The sequence below is a fragment of the Uloborus diversus genome, chromosome 8 (assembly GCF_026930045.1).
Source record: "Uloborus diversus isolate 005 chromosome 8, Udiv.v.3.1, whole genome shotgun sequence".
In the NCBI taxonomy this organism is placed as follows: domain Eukaryota; kingdom Metazoa; phylum Arthropoda; class Arachnida; order Araneae; family Uloboridae; genus Uloborus; species Uloborus diversus.
The window spans coordinates 157,821,736-157,846,859 of record NC_072738.1 but is presented as its reverse complement, the minus strand read 5'-3'; the positions used below and the strand labels follow the sequence as shown (position 1 = coordinate 157,846,859).

The 25,124-nt window shown below is 31.7% G+C and overlaps 1 protein-coding gene across 1 annotated transcript in view; it reads right to left on the bottom strand.

The window, feature by feature from the left end:
* LOC129227635 (ankyrin repeat domain-containing protein 54-like) overlaps positions 1-25,124 on the bottom strand; it is a 46,703-nt gene that overhangs the window by 20,639 nt on the left and 940 nt on the right. The window contains exons 2-6 of the mRNA XM_054862223.1: positions 20,613-20,829; positions 19,234-19,281; positions 15,240-15,338; positions 9,651-9,722; positions 9,193-9,240 (exon numbers count right to left, since the gene is read on the bottom strand). Of these exons, the coding sequence (XP_054718198.1) occupies positions 9,193-9,240; positions 9,651-9,722; positions 15,240-15,338; positions 19,234-19,281; positions 20,613-20,829 (484 nt within the window). The remainder of the gene's footprint in view (positions 1-9,192; positions 9,241-9,650; positions 9,723-15,239; positions 15,339-19,233; positions 19,282-20,612; positions 20,830-25,124) is intronic.

The following is a 25,124-nucleotide window of genomic DNA, read 5'->3' as shown; positions in this document are numbered from 1 at the left end:
TGTGCAAAAAAGCTGCCTTAATTGGAGTATATTTATAATTTAATAATAAATTGCTAATTTGATTATATAATATTGCATTGTCATCGTTTTTGAGCTCGTGCACCAAAGTTGAAAAGCATTCGACCACAGGAAGTGGGTGAAAATTGAGTTGTAGGGTTCCATTACGTAGACAGTAACAAGAAAAGTTAGTAAAAGCGTGTTAAAAAAGAAAAGCAAGAATTCGGTTTATGTATCATTTATTTCTATTGTGTGTATATTATTTACAGCAATCTATAAATTATTTAACCGATATTTATTTAATTAACAATCAGGGATGGATACGGAAATAATTTTGGAGAGGGGCACGAATAAATTAAAAGTGACCCCTCCCCTCCATCCCCATCCGCCATAATCTTTTCTTTAAAAGTTTTTAATGAAGTTCCTTTAAAATGTTTTTAAAGAAGCCTTAAAGTCAATTAATCTACTTTATAGTACAACAATCTTATTTTCTAATTTACTTCGAAAGTGTTGATAAAATAATTCTTTAAAAAAATATTTTAAGCCACTTAACTACTAAACCTTTTTTTCATTTTACTAAAATGGTATAATCCATAAATGGTATTATGGTAAAATATATACCATCAATGGTATAATGGTATTTCATTAAAATGCTCAGTATTACTTTGAAACGTTGTTATAATGCTTAAAACAAGATGGTATTAAACCAGAAAAATAACTTTTTTCTATCAAAGAAGAACTAATGATTAATGAACAATTCGTGACATTGTGTACCTTTGAATTTGAAACTTGTGAAGATTAAGTATTCTTTTGTATGGACCACTGACTGCAATTTTACCGTCATAACAAAGCCAGAGTGATTTTATTCAAATGTGTTTTAAGTATATGTGAGTGTTTTTCGATTTTTTAGTTTATACTTATGTTCTGAAGAAGTAAATTAAAAAATAGTTAATGGTGTAATTCAGTTATCTCTTCTGGTGAGGAATGGGCCCCCTGGCCTCCTCAACCCCCTAAATTCGCTATTGTTTACAATAATAGTACACATGCCGCAGCAGCTGTATTGACGCAATTGATATATAGTATTACTTTATATTTATTTATAACATATTCAATACGAGAAATTATTATCGTGTTGACTTACGTTTGTTTTCAAGTTAATAATGTTTTAGTAAGAAAATTATTCATTCAGTCATTGCTCTGAGGTGTCTATTATGTAGTTAAAAAATATTTACATAAATACACATATCGATGTATGTATATAAAATATTTATCCCTATGCATGAGTGTGTTTAATGATATTAGGCACATATTAAGGGTGTGCTAAGCTGTGTGTGTCACTTACATGTCACCATTCCAAGGTTGAAAAAACTGGTGGAGAGGAGTTGACAAAGTCTTTTTCGAGATTCGTGAAGAACGAAAGACTATTCGCAATCAATTTTAAAATAATACCAATGTTGTAAATCTAGAAAAAATCTAGAAAATATTTTTGATTGTCATTTGATTAATAATTTATAAAAAAAAACCAAAAAGAATGGGGCATTCTGTTTGCATTAAATTATTAGTTTTAGATGATTGCTACTATTTTAATAATAAAACCACTGTCCTACGATGAAAAAAATACAAGAAAAGTTGAAGGTGATCCTTATGCATTTTTTAGTGCTGATTTTCGAAAAAATAGTGAAAAAATTCCATCACGTCAGAACTTTTTTGTAAAATTGATATCTATTTTTTCCTATTATTTTGCATAAAAAATAATAATTTCGACCAATTTCAGATGCAGTATTGGTAAGAGTGTTTTTTCTTTTCATTTATATAACCTATTTTAGTGATTCACATATTTTTCAGCAATACGTTACTTTTTATTGGTTTAAATTTAAGAAAAAAGATCAAAAATGCTAAATATTTACTCATCCACATAGCAAAAAAAAAAAAAAAAAAACTCAGGAATAAATCTTTTTACAGAACAAATAAAACCGTTTGGGAGTGCAGGATATTGATACAGATTACCTACCAAACTTGATCAAAATAAAAAATAGTACAACATGAAAATTTGTATTTTATATGGAACGACCTTGTAGCCAAATTTCACGAATCTCCTCTGTTCAAGAGAAAACTAAAAGTAACCTTGAGTTTGAACTTTTTACACCAAGTAATGATGCATTTTGTATAAGAAAACCACCAACGTAATATTTTAATTCGTTTTTATTAAGTTATAAAGTACATAAAATTGGCAATTAACCAAGTAGATTAAATAATACGCATGGAAGCTAGAAAACGATATTTAACAGTAAACGTGAAATTTGACTACAAGGTCATTCTATATAAAATTAAAATTTTTGTGTCGTACTAATTTTTATTGTGAACAAGGGCAATCTGTACGAATATTCTGCACTGCCGAATGGTTTTTTTTTCTGTAAAAAAAATTATTCCTGAGATATAGCTATTTTTTTGCTCCGCGGAAGAGTAAATATTTGGTATTTTTGACCTTTTTTCTTAAATTTAGACCAATAAAAAGGAATTTATTGCTGAAAATTCAATGTGAATCGTTAGAATAGATTATAAATGAAATTAAAAAGAGCTGCTGCCAGATACTGCATGTAAAATTGGTCGAATTCATAATTTTTTAAGCAAAATTGTAGGAAAAAAAATAGAGATCAATTTTACCAGGAATTTTGACGTGATGGGAAAAAATGGAGGTCATTTTCGAAATCAAGAGACCAAATAACATAAGAATCAGTAAAACACTTCCCGTCAAAAAGAAAGAAAACGACAAATCACAAATTCCCGAATAAATTAAACGCAACCTACTAAAATCCTTTAAAAAAAAAAGAAAAGAGATAAATCGCAAAATATAATCAAAGGGGGAAATTTTTACCTCAAAACAATACAAAATTTTACTAAGTCACAGCCGAGAAAAAAATGTGGCAAGGGGCCATTCATTAATTACGTAAGGGCCTCGAGGGGGAGGGGGGATGGAAAAATCTCTACATTCCCTTGGGGGGAGGGGGAGGGGGATCAAACCCATTCTTGCATAATATTTTCCAAGTCGATATTTTTCAATAGAAATCGCACGGTCAAGTGGTTTGACAGGGATTATATTTCCTTTGCTTCTGGAAGGTAAAAAATGTATTAGGATGAGCTGCTTTTTACTTGTTTTATAAAGAATGAATAGAGTGAAATGTAATAAAATAATCGCACTATGTATGGCATGTTTTATTTTTAATTAGTATCGCATCATACGCAAAAAAATGTCGAAAAATATTCAGTCTAGATTGCAACATTTTAGTAAATATTTCTGTTGTACACAAAAGGATTAACTTAATAATAGTGAATTTTAATTCGATTCCAGTGATGTAAGATTCGTTATTTTATTATTTTGAAAAACGAAATGGAATCTTACGTAAGAATAGGGGGGAGGGGTTTGAAAAATCTTACGCACCCTTTCATGGGGGGAGGGGGGGATCAAAATTGCCAAAATTGTTTTTACGTAATTAATGAATGGCCCCCAATCTTCTGAATGCTAATTTAAAATGAGATCGTGCAAACGATAATTTTCCGATATGAAAATTAAGTTCCATTAGGCTTAATGATGCTTTTTCAATTTTCCCCGGTGATTTTTACATTTTATTTATTTATTTTTTTCGAAATTCGAAGAAATTGAAGAAACCCTATGGGAATTTTTTCGCAAGCTTTCGATTGGCGCCAAATTCGAAGAAATCGAATAATTATTTCGGGTAGTAAAAGCCATTTAATTGAAATTCGAACGGTTTGGTTCCTTTTTGGCGTTCGAAAACCCCACCTACTTTTCTTCTCGGGTGCCCAAGTACCTCCCTGCCAAATTAGGGCCAGATCCGACCAAAACTGTGGATTTGTATAGGGAACATACACACACACACACATATTCTCTGTTTTATTTATATGGATTATAATTGTAAATCAAAATATGTTAATATTTTTTTTCGATTTTAGAACTAAAACAGATTTGTAAATTTGACTGCTAAATAAATATTGCTCGAACAATTTTTTTAAGATTATTAACTAAATAAGTATACTTATGTAGTTAATTATCTAAAATATAACTGTTCGAGCAATATTGTATTTATCAGTGAAATCTACAAATCTATTTTAGCTCTAAAATCGAAAGAAAATATACTATTTTGATTTGCAATAAAAATTGTTTATAAGTAATTGTTAATTATTGGTAATACTTAAAATTGTAGCCATCACCAAAAACTAATAATTTAACGTAAACATAATGCTGTAAAATTATTTTTTTTAATCGGTTATGTTCTTCCTGAAAAAACTACTTCAAGCTTTGATTGTGTTGATAAAATGTGCTCATTTTATCATTTATTTAGTAACTCAGAGTAAGGATAGCCCAATAGAGGGTTTCATGGACCTGATTATGGCATTAAAATTTTTAAGAGAAACTTTTAAGGGTTTTTAACCTCATTTTAGAGGAGGGGATCTCGCTTTTTACAGGAAGGCTTCGTAACAGTTGAAAAAGGTGCAATATCATCCTTGGGGGAAAAGGACACCCATGATGAGTAACAAGATAGTTAATAATTGCTTGAAAACTATTTTACGCTGTCTTAACCTTAATGTCCTCAAAAAAAGTCATAAATGTCGCTTTGATGTTGTTAAAATTTGTGATGGAAATATGTATCTTTTTAATGTAGAGCTAAACGGTTTAGTTATTAAGTATTATTTAAACTTTCAAAAATTAAAATAAATTTAAAAAAACGTATTTTTAGCAGTTTAAATTGCTTATTTTAAAAAATGTTGCATGTCTCCAATATCATACTAATATAACGTTTAGTTTTTTTTTTTTTTTTTAATTTTCTGACACCGTTAGCATGTTGGTTTATTTATTAGTAACTTTTCGATTTTAATTAAACCACCATGATAGCGACAGCAATCAGAATCATGTATCAATTCTTTAACGTAATGCCAACTTACGTGCGTTGAAACGAAAATGTATGTAATAAACATTTTGATGGCTTGCAATATGGCATTGTTGTGAGGAGGGGTAGTTTAATAGAAAATTACTACATGTTAGTTGATGATCTGTGAGACCAAGAGATTCTTAGTTTGAGAAACCTTGATTCCCGGGTTGTTTTGTCTTTCGCGCAAAAAATGAGTAAATAAAAAAAATAGAATAGAATAAAATTTTGCCGCTTAGTGTTATTTGAAAAGTGCAGTGAACTGTTAACGGCCGTAGCTGTACAAGTTTAACTGCGCAGTTACGACAGTACTAAGTTTATGAGATTTTAAAATGTAGTACTATCGTGAAATTTTGTTTTTCCAGAACTTCTACAAATGATAAACCAGGAACAAGTCAGATAGACCAGAATGAAAATGAACCTGTGCTTGGGCAAAATATCGGACAAGATAAATCTGCTCTGGATGATTGCACGAAGTCGGGAAGTGAAACTAGGGAAAAAACCGATGTTATGGATCAAGCTCAATTTTCGGGCACATTGGAATTTTCCCAGACAATGACTATTTCGATAAATCCAATGACGAATACAAGGCAGCTCTTAATCCATAGCGACGACCCATGTCATAGTTTTCCAAGTGATAGGGTAGATAAATCGGCTAGGATTATTAGAGGACCCTATCAGCAGGGCCTGATTACCGCACAGGCCTACTAGGCCTGGGCCTGGGGCCCTCTCTTCCTAGGGGCCCCAAATTACTTAAAGAATTTTGCATAACATTACAACTATACAAAAAAATAATCACATTTTTAAAATAATAGCCTTCAGGGGGCCTCAAAATTATTGTGGGCCTTGGGCCTCACTTTTAGTTAGTCGGGCTCTGCCTATCAGCCCCGACTTGCAAGCTATCCCAGCAAACTTCTTGGGTCAGGAAAGAATGAGAGAGTAACATCCTTCAACGCTAAATGGTTTGAAATGTTTAAGTGGCTAGAGTACAGTACTGAAAAAGATGCTGCTTTTTGTTTTCCTTGCCGATGTTTTTTAATTAATGACTGCTCCGTAACGAGGGCGGCCGAAGATACGTTTGTGAAAGCTGGATTTTCGTACTGGAGAAAAGCTGTGAACAGATTTAAGAAACATGAAACTAGCAAGTGCCACATTTCAAGCATTGTTGGATGGAATAGTTTTGATTGTAACCAATCAATTGATTTGCAACTTGAGGAAGCAAAAAGAAGTGAGTTGAAAGAAAAGGAAACGGCCCGTATGAAGAATAGAGAATACATGACTCGGCTTATTGATGTTGTCCGCACTTTGACCAAAGGTGGTAAGCCTCTTCAGGGACACAACGAAACCGAAGAAAGCATTGAAAGAGGTCTATTTTTAGAGATAGTTGGGTTACTTTTGAAGTATGATCCCTTTTTCAAGTTATACCACGAAAATGTCGGAAAGAACGCAACTTATCTCAGTAACAAAATTCAAAATGATATATTGCAAGCAAATAAAAATGTAATATTGAAGCAAATTATAAAAGAAGTGAAAGATCAAGCAGTTTCAATGATCGCAGATGAAACGTCAGACGTCAGTCACCATGAGCAAATGGTGGTGGTTATCCGATACGTTCCTTTTGGAGAAGATTTCCCAGTAGAGAGATTTGTTGGTTTAAAGAGGTTGAAGAAGACAGACGCTGAAACGATTTTCACATCCTTAAGTGAAACTTTGTTAGAACTCGGAGTCAAATGGGGAAAGTTTTATCGGTATGCTTTGACGGAGCGTCAGCGATGGCTGGTCAATTTAATGGAGTCCAAGCAAAGTAAGGACGTAAATCCTTTCATATTGTATGTCCATTGCTATGCGCACTGTCTGAATTTGGCTTTAGTCAGTGCTTGTACCAGCCACAAGTCCAATCCGTTAATAACGGAGTTTTTCGGTGTAGTACAATTGTTGTACAGTTTCATCAAAGGAAGCCCGAAAAGACATGCAGTTTTTGAAGACTTAACGAAAAGTACAAACTCGAAGTTGCGGACTCTGAAGTCGCTTTCCAATACGAGATGGGCTTGTCGGTCAGAAGCTGTTTCTACAGTTGCAGCACAATTTGAAAATATTGTAAAAGCAATTGAAGAAATAATTGACGACACGTTTGATGTAAAAGCGAGGGCCACAGGAAAAGGAATTTTGCATCAAATTAAAAACGTCAACTTCATTGCCTGTTTGCACATTATGGATCCAATACTTCAAGTTATTCTAAAAAGCAGTAAGACTCTTCAAAGTCCAGATTTGGATCTTTGTGAAGCTGTAGAAGAAGTGGAAAGCGTAGCTTCAGCTTTAGTCGACATGCGAAATGATGATGCTTTATTTGAGGAAATTTACAGGAAGACAGAAGAGTTGTGCTCAGAGATGGACGTAGACCTGCCAGTGCCAAGGAAAAGAAGAGTGTCTGTTCTTTTGAACGACGCTGCATCAGCTCAAGATAACGAATTTTTTGCAAGCACAAAAAAAGAAGAGCTCAAATATTTTACGCATTAGCCTGTCCTTGATGCCTTAATTCATGGACTAAACGACCGCTTTTCTCAAGAAACAAAAATTGTAATTCGAGCTATAGGAAGAATTTTTCAATTAAATCTTGGCCCAAATAAGTGGACCAGCACTGACTTAGACACTCTTGCTTATCACTTTGATATCGATCCTAATGCACTTAGCGCTGAATTGCGGATACTAAAATCACGCAAGGAAGAAAGTTATCCACCAAAAAGTGTTCGAGAATGGATTTCCTGGCTTGCACAATCACAAAGGGGAGCAAGATATGACAATTTTCTTGTGGCACTGCAAAGGTTTGCAACAGTGCCAGTCACCAGTTGCTCTTGTGAACGCGCATTTTCTAAGCTCTCTATAGTGAAGACGAAGCTCCGGTCTACAATGGTACAAGATCGATTGGAAAATCTCCTCCTGCCATACGTCGAACAGGATCTTTCCGTGGCAGCAAGAGATAGTGATATTATTGAGGAATTTAAAATGATGGTTCCTCATAAAAGGAGGATGCTTCTGTAGTAGCTATAGAGTTATCGCATATTATTTAAATCATATTTTGTAAAATAATACTAAAACCTGTACATTTGCTTAAAAATATTTAATAGCATTAAAAGTTTCAAGCATTTCAAAACAGGATTATTTTAATTGTTTACACTTTCATTTGTCGTTTCCTTAAGTTTTAAAGACGTACGTATCGTTCTTGTAGATCTTAGAGCTCTGTTATAGGATGTGTTTTTATCGGTTTTTATTTTCCGTAAGATTGTTTGCACTCTAGTACGTTCTGACACAAAATTATGCGGGTGTCTGTACATGAATTGGACAAATGAAAGGAGCTTTTTGTTCAAAGCTAAGATGACCAAACATCTTCCATTAGCGATCTAAAAAGAGTGTGAGGTAAGTTATGTACTTTCTGGTAAGTCATGTACTTTTCCAGTGTGTATAGGGGGGAGGAGGACAAAGCTCAACTCAAGATTTATTAGAAAACGATGAAAATTACGGCCATTTGTATCCAATTCTTAATTTTACAAAGATGGGGGGGGATGCTCTCCCCCTGAACCCCCTAAAGAACGGGCATGGATGCAGTGGTACCCCCATTACTGAAGCTCTGCGCACGCCTATGCTGGCAAGGAAACTTTTTAAGAGTGAAAGACAGTGTATAATCCTCAACGTGGATAAGCAAGAGTCTAATGTAATACAATCTTTAGGTGATCTGATAGCATTTTAGCTACCAGCAGAGTATTTTTATGTTCACTTTTCTTCAGAACGTACAACTTAATTGTTTTTTTTTTCTTCAAAGAATGAACTCAATGCAACTATATTTTAGAACCTATTACTAATGCACATGTGTTTGAAACAGGGGGAATTGTAGCTATTTTAAATGGCCAGTGAGATTTCCATTAGTAAGTTCCAACAGACAAATTAATCTTTCTTAATGCAGTTTATAAAAAAATAAGGCCTGAACAGCATGTTTTACCAAAACAAAAGCCAACACAAACTTAGATTCTAATTTATTTATTAATTTCCAACCTCATACTTAAATGCAAAAAACAAAGAAAATTTAGGAATGTAGAGGTTGAGAGTACATAAACTGAAGAAAAAAAGGGGGAAAGTTAAAAACATCATAAACAGCAAATAACAAAAGGAAATTTTGAATGAGCAAGGTAGGGTTACAAATATAATGATAATCAATAATGAATTCTAAATTTAAAAAAAAAATCTAAATAAAGTTTACCTCCTTTAAGCAATAGAGTCACCATTTCAATGTGTGTGGTACATGCCGCTGTAAAAAAAATTATATTATTACACCTAAATACAAAGAGAAATGACATTATGTATATCTAAAAAGGAAAACTAAATTAAATAAGTGATGAATAAAAAAAACTTTTACCAGTTTATTGAAATTATATTATAGATTTTTTTTTTAACTTGATTCACCTTGTGTTTATTAAAATGCTAAGCAAGTATAGGTTTTCAAAAATTAATCACATAAAAAATACGTACAATAAATCGCTCAAAAAATAAGTTTTTCAAAACGCATATCATGTGCATAAAAAAATTTAATAGGGTAAAATGCAAGTAAGATTCTCTATTTTGAAGTTTAATTTAAAAAAAAAAATGTAAAATACAAAAATAGACACATAAACTACACAAAAAATACACATTAGTCTTTCAAAGTAATATTAAACTTACCTAAATGTAAAGGGGTATTTCCAACTGAATCCCTTTGATTTGGATCAGCTCCTCTTTCTATTAAAAGCCGTGCTGCAATAAAAACCGAATAATAATAATAATAATTATTTCATGCAATGTCAAAAAAACAAAATAAGTAAAAGAAAAGAGAATAAAGTCGTAGGATTAGGAACTTCTTTGGATTTTTATCACACATGCTGTCAAAAACATCTCAAACATCTCACATTTAAAGTTACATCTCAGCTCTTCAGATATATTAAAACTGTCACTATTAAAATTTATACATAGAATGGAAAGTCCTGAAAGAATTTCACAACGTAAAGATAAATACATGTACATAAACTTGACAAATTGATTTATTCAATTAACATGATTGTTAATGGCAAAGATTTCATCAAAAGTTGATTTTTATTTTATAAATAAATAAAATAGTAGAGAAGACCGGGGTTAGTTGTTCCTGGGGTAAATTGTGCCATCGAGCCTCCTGACTGAGCAAATAGGTTTCAACACCTGTCACATCATGTGAGTGAGCAGGTTGATGTTCTCAGTGCCTTGTGTAAGTTTGGAAGTTTAAGCATTGGACTGTTTTCTAGATAAAAATATTTATTGTTTTCTACAGCAAAAGTAAATTTTGTGACCTGTGTTGGAATCGTCATTGCCACTAAGGACACTGAGGTGTGAAAACTATCCAAACATTATATAAATACCTATGTTTCAAGCTGTTATTCTATGCATTTTATTTGTTGATCACGATACTATTTTGGAAACTATTCAGTAAAGTTCAAAATGGTGTAACACGGGGCTAGTTGTGACAAAGTCAAGGAGGCACGTTGTGACAGTGTCCCTACATGCCCCAATCCGTTATCCATCAGAGATGAGAGTGTTGATAGCCAAAATGATAGTGAAAATAATAAATACAAAGCTGTTATCAAATCCCGCACTTCCGCAATGAATTTAGTCAATGAGAGTAAGAATGCAAAGTAGTTTTCAGAACAGAGAAATCTCATTAAATTACTCGTAGATGAGTCTATGGTAGTTAACATTAGCATTCCAACAGCTGTATGTTTTATAGAAAAAAAGACTGCTACCTAACACTGAAAATCGAAATTGCAAGTACTCCGATCGTAAATGGTTTAAAACCTGTTATTCTAGCTACTGCATCTAAAGAGAAAATTTGAGCAAAACAAAAAGCAAGAGAACGCAAGGATCAAATTGAAGAAGAAAAAGCAAAATTTAAACTGTACAGAAATGCCAAAAGTGCAAAAAAAAATCACACCAACGTTATTTTTTTAAAAAAATGAAGAAAAAAGATTCGGATGGCTCTAAAGATGATAAAAACTGATTAAGTCTAGTTTGCTTGAAGCAATACAAAGTTTCTAGACCCATAGTAGACTGGGTGCAATGCATGACACTTAAAAACTGGTCGCATGTCAAATGTACCAAAAAAGAAACCTTATTTTATTTGCATTAACAGCACATCGGATGTTGAAACAAGCGATGATATTGAGTGATTATAAAAATAGGTAGGCTTGTAGGAAATGAGCCTACACATTGTACCAAGTCAAAGATTAATAAGGCCAAAAATTAATGCTGGTCTACGTTTTATCTTTCTTGATTAATGCAGTTTTTTAAAGTGTCTCTAAAAAAGAGTTCATAAGTGTTAATAATTTAATTATTTTATTTTCATTTCATTCAAGTGTTATTGAAAAAAAACATGAAGGTATTCCTTTTTGTGTTCAGAGCATTATAAATGAATAATTATTTCACTCTTAACTTAAAATCTCCCATTTAACTGCATTTCTTACATAATTTGTGCATATTACAGCACATTTGTATGCATTCTTTGGGTGTCACAATGTGTGTCAAGCATGTCACAACTAGCCCCCGCTACGGGGCAAGTAGAGACAAATTTAGAGGCTATGCAAATTCCATTTTATGTCATGAAAAACGTTTGAAATGTTGATAAGTGTTTTATAAATATCTTGCTCAAGGTTTACTCTAATGATATGATGCATTAAATGTTTCACATCAGTTAATATCTTACGGTAATTTCAAAAACAACGAAAGTGTCACTACTAGCCCTGGTCTCCCCTATAACAAAACATTTAATCAATTGGTGATCATGACATCATACTAGAGGCGTACCGAGCAGCACTTTGGCCGAGTAGCTGAGTACCGAGTGCTCGGCCTTTCATTACTCGGCCGAGTATCGAGTTACCGAGTACTCAGCCTTTCACTACTCGGTTGAGTTACCAAGTACCAATTATGTTTTAAGAAGAACCACCAACACACATGTGATGAATTTTGAACTCATTGGAATAGTAGTATAGTCCTCCTTGTTCATATAATAGTTTTTAAAACTAAATTCCTGCTGAAATTTAATTAAGTATTATTTAAAAAAAAATTTATGTCAAAAATTCAAAAAAAAAAAAAATTTAATTAAAAATAAATAAAGGGATGATTAATCAAGTAGGAATTAAAACAAATTATACCAATCTATTATAGTTCTAGTCCGCCAAACATAAATAAGTTTTAAAAACAAATAAAACAAATGTGTAGGAACACTGCAGACACGTGTTTCTGCGTTACAAGGAACATCTTTTTCAGTGCATAAAATGTGAGCTAAAGAATGTAAAGACATTCGACAAAAAAAAATCCGACTTTTGTCAGATGCCTTTAAATCTACGAGCTCACATTTTGTGCAATGAAAAAGGAATTCTTTGTAATGCCAGAACACATGTCTGCACTGTGCTTTTAACATTGTTTTATTTCCTTTTATTTTTTAAGCAAAAGTATTTTTATATTTCTTATAACTAATTTTTTGTTTGTAGCAAAAATCCATTTTTAATATAAAAATTCCATATTTTCTATAATTACCTTTTTTGCACAATTTTTAATATATAAGTTTTATCAACTTTGGGGACATTAAAATAATTATTTATTCCATTGAAGCATCACAAACGTCATTATTCTCAAAATTTAAAATTGACTTGAAAATTTGAATTGTAAATGATTGCAGAATACTATATATATGCTTGCACTTTTTTATAAATTTTAATATCTGTCTTGGAGAATATTCAATTTTTTGCAACTACTCAGCATTGGCCGAGTATCTGATCAAAATTTGGTTGAGTACTAAGTACTCGGCAAATTGGCCAAGTACCAAGTAGTTATCGGGTACTCGGTACATCTCTACATCATACCATAAAATTTAGGCATTCACAGTTTAGTAAAAACAGGCTTCATACCCTTTAGGCAGAAAAAAATTCAAGCACTTTTCAAGTACTTTTCAAGGTAAAAAATTTTGTTTTCAAGGCAATATCATAAATTTGTACTAAAAATATTGTATGCAGATTTCATTTACTACAAACACATAGAAATAAGGCAATAATACAAAAAAGTATAGGAAAACAAAACTGCTTTTTCTACAAGGAGAGACGCTTTGATGAAAGATCTACTGCGTTGAAAGTTTTTCCGAAAATGTTTGAAAAGTTTGGTCATAAAGAGAAGCAGATACTAAGAGGTTTAATTTTGAGGTTTTTCAAAGGTTGCTGCAGTCAGAGGTTTGTATATTTTCTAGAATCAGCAAATTAATACAAAAAAAAAGCCTTTCATAAGTGCTTTTAACTTTTATGGGAAGAAACTAAAATATCCAAGTTCAATGGCATTGCCAGAGAGGAGTTTTTGAAGTCACTCACCCCCCCCCCCCCCCCCACCGGTTTCAACATTTATTTCCAATATCTATACAGTGGTTTATTACAATATAAGGGCGGTTAGGACAAAAACACTACCCAGAAAGTTATTTCAGTTTGCACTATTAAGTTCTAAAAATATTAGGTTTGCAAATCATTTATAAGTACGCAAATCAATTATTCATATGTATTTATTAGCTGTTCTGCCAATAAGGCATTTCAACTGTCCTCGAGTAAATTTAAAAATTAGGAAATAAGAAAAGTTTATGAAAGTCCACAGTCCAGTCTCTACACCTCAAAATATACAAAAGCAGCTTAAGCAGTGATAAATACTCTGAATGCAAACTTGATCCTATTCAGCTTTCATTGATTAACTTGCAATAGACAATAAATGTGCAAGTTCAGATTTATAGAGCCATATTTCGAAATTGAAAAGATTCACAAGAAGTTGACATATATTATGACAAAAGTAGTTTTATTTTGGGAAAAAATGGTTATTGTTGAAATTAGACTTTAAATTTAGAAAGGCAATAATATTCAGATGTAATTGTGATTCGTGAGTTCATAAAAAATTGCCTGAAAGTTTCAAAGAGCAAAATGGGGCGAGTGGGGGGGGGGGGAATAATTTTTAAAACTAAGACTCCTATTACTTGAATATACATATGTACAACAATAACTTTTGCTATGCATACAATTCATAAAATAGTTTATTAAGTCAAAATATTCTGCATAGAAATACCATGCCCAGTGCCTGTTGATAACCAGCAACAGGCACTGGGCCTAGCTAGGCTGGTATTGGTCAATTTATTAGATCCAAATGAAGATGAATGACCTTCCTTAAGCTATCTACCCCTTTGCTGATTAAAGCCTCTTTCAGTAAGCTCCAAATACCCACAACCTTAATAAAGTAGTAATTTTGAACATTTGAGGAAAAGGGGAAAATTGGAGATATAGGGAGGTAAAAGCATAAAAACGAACACTACTGGATTTCAAGTGAATAATCATAACACAACCACCCCTGTTATACACTTTATTTATTTTAGCAGACATAAAAAAATGATGACTTTTTTCCTAAAATCAGTCTACAAATTGCCAAAATCTTTAAAAAGTTTCATTTTTCCGTCACTTTTTCTCCTGTTAATAAATTAAAATTTTCACAGCTTAAACACCCTGTTCAGAACCTTGACAAATGGGGCATTTACAGTGTTTCCTGCCAGTGCAAATTGGCCTACATTGGGCAGACTCGACGATCCCTCAAATTCCGGATAAAAGAACACGAAAAAACTACGTCGAAAAACAGGATCTCAAACGCTCCTCTATTGCTCAACATTGTTGGTCTTGTGGCCATAATTTTATTTTTTCTTCCGCCAAGGTTATTCACGAGTGTTCGTCCATTCATGATTTAGATTTTGGGAGTCATATTACATATGGAAAAATGCTAATTTAATCGTCAATGATTTGTCTAGCACTCCCCCTTTTCCTAATGTTTGGAAGTCTGTTATTTGATTTATTTTTTGTCCGTGACGTTTTCTCCTGAGTGCAACTGTCCTCTGTAGTTCTGACGTAACCTTGACGTCATCGTTTCCGGTACTGCTCTCATATCTTTTACAACTCGTCTCTCATTCCAATGTTCGCCTCCACTGTGTTTTAGTCGGGTTGAACCTGTCTTCGTTTTTAATTGCACTGATGATGGCATTTGTATTTTAGAGTGCCGAAACAGCTGTTTTCTGGTTTTTTAACCTTTTTTCATTTTGAATTTGTACTTTATATACGTTGTTATATTTTATTCAATAAAGTAAATTAATTGAAAAACCTTAGCAAATGTTGGAAAGATCTCTGAATGCATGCCAGCATTAAAAATTATACTTTGAAGTTAAAACAGTAAAACCTCGCTCACCAATTTCAGTGTGTCCACCAGCTGCAGCAAAATGCAGAGCAGTTCTCTGTCTCCCATCAGAAGCGCATGGATCAACGTCATTTTCTAACAATCGACTAACTAAATAAAACAAAATAATTCCATTTAATTTTATAGAAAACTTCTAAATTTTTTTACTATTAGAACAGTTTTTACTCATTATAGAAATCAGAAAGATATTTTTTTTTAATTATACAGTCGAACCTCGATATAAGGTCACCCTTCGGGACTTAACAAAACTGACCTTATAAGCGGGGTGACCATATAACCGAACAATATAGATTTAAGACCATGTGTTTAAGGAATAAACATGTATATACATTAATTCTTTTTAAAATTTAAAACATTCACAATTATAAATAATTAGGTTATAATAGTTTAATAGATTTGAACGAATAAAAACTTTTGGAATCGATAAGAAATTTTAAAATGATTTTTTAGGACTTTCATGTAGAGTAAAACTGCTAACAAATATGCCTAAGCAGAGAACTCATGTGCAATGTATCTAACTTAAAAATTATCATTAATACTGAACTGATAGATTTTTTCTTTAGTTTAAGCACAATGGTTTTTAAATGTTCTCTGAAAATTTGCAGCTTCGGCTTCTCATGATTGGTAAAAAGTACACTCTGAATGTCCTCGTTATTACTTTATACTTTAAAGTTACTGTCGTATTACTCACTTTCTACTGCATTCGGTGCAACACAAGCTACGTTAATAGGAATACGGCTTTTCACTTTTTAAGGACTATATATCGCGGACAATTTTTGGAAGTGACTCTCTCAGTGATTAAGCACTGAAATCATTTAAAGAAATCAGACAGAAGTGACCTTATAAGCGAAGAATGTATTAAGACCTGACCACATATCCGATAAGACATAACATAGAATTCCTATTCAATGAGCCGGGACTCTAGAAAAGTGACCTTATATCTGAGGTGACCTTATTTGCGAGTGACCTTATATTGAGGTCTGACTGTATATATATATATATATATATATATAGAAAGGGGGAGCAGGGACAGTTTAAAAATTTGTCGATTAACTTTAATGGAAACAAAATATAAAAGTTTATATTGCAATAATATATTAAATTAATTAATTAATTAAAATAATAATAATAATAAATAAATAAATAAATAATTGATGACTTACAGGCTGTCAACATGAAATTCTTCTCAGAAATGTTTGGAGACCATATTAATGTAACTTTTAACACTAGAATTACGGGAGGGGTCATTTTGACCCCAATCAAAATTTTTTTGCGAACTGCTAATCTGCATTCTCATAAAAAGCTTAATCCTTCCTTGACTTTTCCTATATCATTGTGCTGTGTAATAATAAAAAGTTTTCAAGAAAATTATAATTCTTTTAAACCCAAACTAAAGGGTTACAATTAAAATTGCGGGCAGATGTCATTTTGACCCTTTTTAAGAAATAACAAACTGCGAATACAGTTACTGGTGCTGAAACAGAGCAGAAACTCAAAAACATCTCCTAGAACATATCACTTTAAGAACTTGAAGCATTTATAATGTTTTTGTACCTAAAAGGAAACATTAGCCGCTAGCTTCTCAAATGCAACTGAAATAGTGCTGGTTTTGGAAGGGCATTTTCAACTTTTTTTTAATGTTTCATTATGTACCCAGAAAATCTCCAAATTTTAAAAATAAACTGCATTTATTATAAATATGATAATTAATTTTAAACAAATTTTTACAAGTATTTAATATCATTTAGGGAACTATACAGATTTCTTCTCAGGGGTCAAAATGACCCCCACCGTATTTCTAGGTATAAAAAGATTGCCGTAATTCTAGTGTTAACCAAGTGGTTTTTAAAACTTAGTTTAAAAATAAAGGGATTTTTTTTTTTTTTTTTTTTTTTTGCAGTGCATTTGGATTTAATGAAACACTTTGGAAAGAAGAATTTAATCCCTTCAAAGGTGATTTCCAACTTTGAATATGAAAAATTGTTTAAAAAATAATCATGTTTATGAAACATACTAAAATAAAAATTGTTAAACAGGTATGTGATTTCCCTTTGATGGCTATATAGATGCCCAATACCAGTGGCAGAGATTGGGGGGAAAGGGGGTGGGCAAGGGAGCAACCGTCCAACCCCTCATTTTTTATCGTTAACTAGTAAATTTTATTTTCCAATTTAGAGGAAACCAATACTAGAAATTACAATATATTTTCAGAACATAATTATTTGTTTAAATTTTTTTTTTCCATTTACGAAACATTATCCAGTTATAAAATTTTGTTTATGTATTCATTGTTTATATATTACAAAACAATTGTTTTATATAAACAAACCATACTTGTTTAATACAGTTATTACCAAGTATTTGTGATACCTCAAAATACTTCGGGATAAATAATGTAAGACTAATTCATGTCTAAGTGTTTCTTCGGGGAAAGTTATTGTGTACAAAATTCATCAAGAGCTTAAGAAAAATCTCAGTTAAGTTGATCTCTTCTTGATTGCATTCTGCACTTTCATCCTGATAGCTAGTTTCTGCCTCATACAATATTAAAAGTATAAGCTGCATCATAAACAGTCTCGGGAATAAACTCTATTACAATGTGGTAGAATCTCAATGAACTTTTGACAGGTTACAAAAAAGGAATTTTCAACCTCTCAAAGGTTATTGCCAGTGACATTTCATCTCCAAATCTTTGCAGGGGTTTATGTGACTTCAAAATATCAAAGCTATCAACTTTGAAAGCAGAAAATTATGGAGGCTTAAGCGGTACATAGGGGTGACTTCTCAAGAAAAAAAATTAGTTTAAAATATAATTAGGACTTTCCTAAATTAAACCTGTACAGAGGTAAGAACAGAAATTTTGGGGCCTGCCACAAATGACTATTAAGGGCTCTCTTCATATTGTTCATCCTAGTCTCCTACATATATTTCAACTCTCATTATAAAAATCTCAGACTCCCTTTAGGCTAGGGCCTGAGCCAACAAGCATCCCTTCTCTCCCCCCCCCCCCCCCCCCATGTGCAATCATCTGAACTTGTATTGGACGGGGAATTCGCCAGGATCCAAATTCAAAATTATTACCACAACTTTCTTGAGCTACAACTTTCAGTTTAAAAATAGAAAATTTTAAAAGGCGCAATTTTATTTTTTGTTATAAATAACAATCAACTCTCTTTGCAGCAGGTGAAAGTTTAGGAAGTTCAGAGAAAATCGGGAACATTTCTATTGAATCTCTTGAGAAAAAAAAAATTTTTAAAGGAGAAATCAATTAAATTTTTTTCAATAGACGGATACAATTTTTACTCTTGTATGAAAAGGTTTCGCTTTGTTGATCGTTTTATTGCAGAGGTTTTTCCCGAAATTCTAATCACTAAAAAATTTCTTTTTTAGTGAACTTGAAAAATATTTACTCCATTAGGTGAAGATACCAAAGTTTGAGAGTTTCTCATAGGAATCAGAAGAGTTAGCTGCTAAGAAATATAAAGCAAAAATGTCACATTTCATCACAACAGACTCCTAACTGCAGTGCACAGTTTTCATAAGGCTCCTTTCATTCGTTTTAAAATGTCATATTTCTGGGAGCAAATGAATTCCTGAACCTTAGCTATTTTCATCAATTATATTATAAAAGATTGAAAAATGCTAGGATCAGAAATTTGTCTTCAATCGTGCATATTGTGATTGATCTCAGCTTCATAAATTTAATTTACAATTTTATTGCTATCCGAATACAATAACTGGTTCAAGGCACAATGCTGAGCAGGATGGTACTTTTTCTGTTTTTAAACACATGATTATAATGTGGAGCTACAATATGTTATAAGAATTGCAGATCAATAGAAATCATTAGATTTTACAGTTTCATACTTCCTGTTTACTATTGGGAAGCAGGGTTATAAATTATCAAGCAATATTGAACAATTGTTTGATAATAGCTCTAAAACAGAATCTAAACTTTAAAAGAGTTCTAAAAAATATATATTACCAGTTTCAATATCATTTGCATTTGCAGCAGATCTTAATTTTCTTTCATCTGTGAAGAGCAAAAAAAAAAACACATTGTAGATTATTTCTTAAGAGTTAAGTTACAGATAAAATATGTGCACCTTGTAAAAATAAAAACAATAAATTACTGTCAAAATTTTAACACTACATATAAAACAGGCCCATATTAAGGTAAATGAGGCATGAAAAGTTGCGGAAAAGTGTTCAAGTAATTGTTGAGTATTTAAGTAAAACCAATACTTGAAAGCTTTTAGAATTTCTTTTTCATGACATAAAAAAAGCCAGAAAAAAAATCACTGATTATAACTACCATACAGTTAGATTAAAATACCAGATTAAGTTAAAAATAAAAACATAACACTTTATTTACCATTTTAGTCGGAAAATTACAACTTTATTAATTATTTTTTATATTATATGATGTACCTTTATTTAAATGAAATGAATTCATTCTTAAAAAAGAAAAAAAAAATCTGAGAAGAACTCAGTAGGGTTGGTTGAAGGACAGTTTGTTTTCGAAACCTTATACAAAAGTTTTGGAGCAAAAAAAAAACTTATCGTCTTATTTTACCTTCGACATTATAAATGAACAAAAAAATGTTTTTAAAAATACTGATTTAAATTTTCTTAACGATCATACTTAAATCAGATGGGTGTCCCACTTACCCCACAACAGGGGGTAAGTGGGCCACCCCCCTTTTAATCTAAATTTAAATCATGCACATCTAAAAAAGAGGTAAGGAGGTTTTACTTGATAAAGTATGTAAATTTTTAGTAACACAATGCAAAAATAATTAAAAAAAAAACAACATATAATTTTAATCATGAATTTATCTGAAAATATTTCAGTGTAGGATGACTTTTGTGGCGTGCTACTTCTCTGTCTCTTCATTTTTTAGTAAATTTGAAAAAGAAAATCAGATAATAATTGAAAAAAAAAAAAAAAAACCTACTAAGTTTTATGTTGAATAACATAGCGATGAGAAAAAAAAAGGACTTTATATTTGAATTCAGTTCTGCCTTACTTTGGTTTTACTAAAAGCTTTTAGAGTGTACGAACACTGTTGAGAGTCAGTCGGATCAAAATATCAGATATTTTCAAAAATTAGAACTCCAGGTTGTTTTGAAATTGAGGGCATCTGAAGTGAAGAGGTGATAGGTCGAAGAGGATTCACTGTAAATAACTAATTTTTGGTATTTGTTTCGAGAACCTACAATTAAATGACCCAAAAGCTATTTTCAACCGAATGCCATTCTGTAATTCAATGGAATTATGAATAACTAATACATATATTGACAAAATTTTTAAAAAATGTAATAGAACTTTTAAGTTAAACATACACAAAAAATGTTGCATACCAATGAGATTTGTTTTTGGAATAACTTGCTTTTTCCATCTCACAGCACTCTTACGATTGAAACATTGCTTCATCTTTTTCACTTGGTCATGTTGGCGATAATCACTGAATCCATAACTGCAAGTTGCTTGCTGTAAGGGCTTTTGTTGTAAATTCCCAAAAGGCACACCATTATGGACATAAACAGGATGAGATTTTTCAACGAAATCATTTATTTCCTGAAGAGTAATGAAATCATTTACATTTCATCTAAATAGTTGAGAAAATAATATCATAATTTTTCCCATCTTTTTTATTTTCTATTACTGGATAATTTACTGTAGGTCGAGTAGGAGTACGTTGGTCCGTTCTTCTACTTTTCATTTTTAATCTCTTTAAAAAATGAAATAGATAGGCAGTTTGATTTTCTCTGATTAGTTTCATTAAATATTCTTCATCATCCCAGATTTTTTTGAAAATTAAATTCATTAACTTTATTCGTACAGTAAAATCCCGTTACAACAAATACCAATGCAACAAAAAAATTTTTTCAACGATGTGAATTTTATGTCCCAACTTAATTGCTGTTACATTGCTTGAATTCCATTACTACGAAATTCCCATAACAGCAAACAAAATTTGTGGTACAATGAAGTTCGTTGTAACGGGATTTCACTGCATTAGTTTTTTAATAGAACATTGAAGCAGACCAAAATGGCCCAGTCCTGGGTCATGTTGGTCCTGAACAAAACAACATCTATAACAATTTCAGCGATAATACTATCCAATATCTTTTGAAACAAACTGATGCTTTTTTATGCTTAGGATGGAAAAACAAAGTTAAAAGATTAATTTAATATTCCAATATTAAATTGACCAACTCCTACTTTTGTGCTATTTATGCCCTCAGAAGCATCTCTATTTTCTTAAGAATAAGCAAAACTTGGGTCTTAATCAAATTTACTGTAGCCATAGGCAGCTCGTACGAGGGGTCATCTACCTCCTCACTTTCAAAAGTACAGGGGCCTAGCCCCTTCACTTTTCAAAGTTAAAGATTGATTGAAAAATGAAAAATGACTTTTTACTCAATGAATTGATCTATTTCACGATAATTCAGGGTGAGGCAGGGAAACTTTCTGATTTGAAAAGTCAATAAAAGAAAAAGTAGATACTTGATATATCAATTTATTTCTTTTTATAAGATATTGTACACATTCCGAATTTTTATTTTAACTAGATTTAAAAATTATATCGGACAACGAGCGGCCCCCATTAACAATGCACTGATCTACCCTAGATTTGAAGTTTTGTTCCACTCTTTCAAGCATATCAAGAGGAATGCTGGCAATGGCTAGCTGGTTGTTGTCCTTCAGGTGTTGCACGGTCCGGTGCTTGTCGTTGTAAACAATCAATCTCAAATCGATCGTTTACAACGAATGATTTGAAATGAAAGTGTACAGTTCGACGGTGGCCTTCCATTCTTAATTTTGAGGCCATATTCTATATTATATAGAAGTCATTTAAACATTAAATGTTAAAACTCAAATTTTTAGCCCAATTTTATGCAAAAAAAAAAAAAGCTTTAAGAGTCCCGTTCCCCAACCCTTCACACCTGTTTTGACACCCACTTTTTTTTGACTAAAAGCCGCCCATGACTGTAGCTATTACAATAATTCTGCTTTTCTAATTCTTCTAAAAGTTTTTTGTAGTTTTTCTAAGAGGGGACCAATATAACCCAGGCTGAAAAAAAATGCTGTCATATTTTTTTTTTTTTTTTGTGACAAAAAAATGGAGAAACTACAAATAATAATGAACTGAACGAGCTAGATTGGGAGAGGAGAGTTCAAATTATTATTACATTCTCCATTAAAACCATTCAAAGAAATAAGGTTGCAGACTTATGAACTGCATTCTTTGTCATAAAGAAAAAAAATATGTTTGGTATGAGAGCAAATTAAGCTATCTTAGAAGTTGCATTAATAAAGTTAATGATTTCATGTGGACTACTGAACATAAAAGAAACATTTAAACCAAAAAAAAAAAAAGCATTTTAGCATAAGATTTATTTGTTTCTGAATGCATAATTTAATGACAGAAAGTCAAATTATTACTTAAAGCAAAAAAAAAAGCAAAATCAATATTTTTTATTTTATTTCATGTAATCCTTAATTTTACTTATTAAAGCATTTTTTAGGTATATGGGCATTATTTTTGCAACTTTCATTTCAAAAAAAAATAAAATTCCTTGTTTTCCAGGTTTTTACATAAATTTTCAAATTTGTCTGGACTTTCCCCCCTTTTTTTGTAAATTTTTGAATTTCCTGAATTTTTGTTTTCCTTTGCAAGTTTCCCTGTGGTGTGTGGCAGCCCTGTATCTTTTTCACGTGCAAGAAATTTTTACATCTGAGCCGATTATTCATATGCATGTAGTTACCACAAACAGTGCACAATTAATTTTTAGAAAGGAACATTTGAGGAATGATTAATTTCATGAAATGGATCTGGAAACTACCGCATATATTTGGGTATAAGCAGTCTTGCATAATATAGATGAACACGCCAACGGCGTTTGCAGAAAATTTTTGGCTCTGCAGAAATTTTTTTTCAAACTGATAACATTGATTTAAAAAAAAAAAAAAAAATATTTTAAAGATAATTTTTAAGAAAATCCCAGAGTTTATTTCTGTTAAAGCTTTTCAAAGCACATGTGTAAAAAAAATAATGATTTTGGCAGTTTTCTTCAGTTGATGAAAAATAAGCAAATTATATGTTATTGTGAAAAAAAAAAAAAATGATTTAAAGCACTTTTTTTTTTGTCTCTTTCACATTTGAATATAAATTTAATTTTTTATTCAAGGGTGAGTTAGGCAAAATAATTATTTGCAGAAAATTTTCCAGTTAGGATTTGTGTTTGCAGAAAGCTTTTCATTTTATCTAAGTCTGGGTATAAGTCAAACTCGTGTATAAGTCGACCCCCCTACCTTTTAGGAGAAAAGTTGGGAAGAAAATAAAAAAACCTGAGAAAAATCCAGTCTCTACTTTTGGAAAAAAATAGGAGCATTTAGCCTCTAATTTAGAATTTAAATGGAATAAAAAGGAGGAAAATGAAATGTGATGAACATTTTTATGCTAAAAAATGTCAGATTTTTATTCTTTTGCACCAAAAGGGTACACTTTCGCAATCACCATTTTTGTAAAAGGTTCAATTTCGCTGTTACGATTTTTTTATTTGTAGCTTTTATTTTGATTTTATATCAATAAAGTTTTATACAGTAGCCATGGGCCATTTCACCGTCACGTGCGGGACAAAATTGCGCTTAAATTTCATTAACATTTCGTCATATCTCTTAATATTTTAATGAAACAGGGGTAAGCAATTTGTTTAATCTTTACATTTGATACAAAGATACTCCTGACCCAATTACATTTTTATTAAACAATTTTGTTATTTAAAATAAACATTATGTGTCATGTGCGGGACATCCATAGTCAACCTCTGGTAACTTGCTTATGAATAAGTTGATATTTTTGCTCCATTAATACAAAACAAATTGTAGATTTTTAAGGGTATAGTTCCAACGTAAAGGAAACATATCTCATTAGTTTAGAAATAATTATTTAAACCATTGAAAAAAAATGTTTATGTGCCCATTCCATTGAAAATGGTCATTTTGTCCCGCATATGACGGTTCCTATACTTCATGAATAAAAAAAATAATTTTTGAAGAAAGTTTTTGCTTTAGAAGTCACACATGCATTTTTAATTTCTTAAGCAACAAAATTTTGTTCATCATCCCTTTAAATTATTATTTTTTATGAAATATATGAAGCGTCACCTGCGGGACAAAATGACCGTTTTCCCTGGAATGGCCCCATATTATATAATTTTTTAAAAATGAGCAATAATTCGGCACTATCAGGAAAATTCGTGAATGCTGATCCCCTCACTTTTCGCGTAGTTAGCCGTTTACTGTAACTATTTATTCGTTACTTCAGTCAGGCCATGTAAAATCATAGTAGAATGTTTAGGTATTTACTTCTTTAGCTTCTGCTTAAAAGGGATGGACTAAAAGCAGGAAAATGTTCATGTTTTCAAGTGTTTTTTTCTAAGAAAAAATCTGGAAATTTTTTCAGGAATTCTGCCCTTTGTATAGTTGACCTCATACTCAACTTTAAACCTCATTTTTTGTAATAATTTTCTCGACTTATACACGGTTATATATTGTAGCTATTCTAGTCACACAAGTCAACACCCTCTAAATTATTTTCTCTTGGAATTTTTTGAAATCCCACAACTTCACCAACAAACCTGGATCAATTGTGCATTGAAAGTTAAGATTTGACATATTATTGCTTCCATGCAGCTTAATTTACACTGCAAACGTGTATGAAATTGGACCTCAAGATAACACCGCATGCACAGCGGCTAGATGCATAAAATCATACACAAACGTTGATGCAATGAAAGTATGTCAACTAACTAAAATAATCAATTATCCAACGTTTTTGAAGCACAAAAAAGGCCAATTACAGC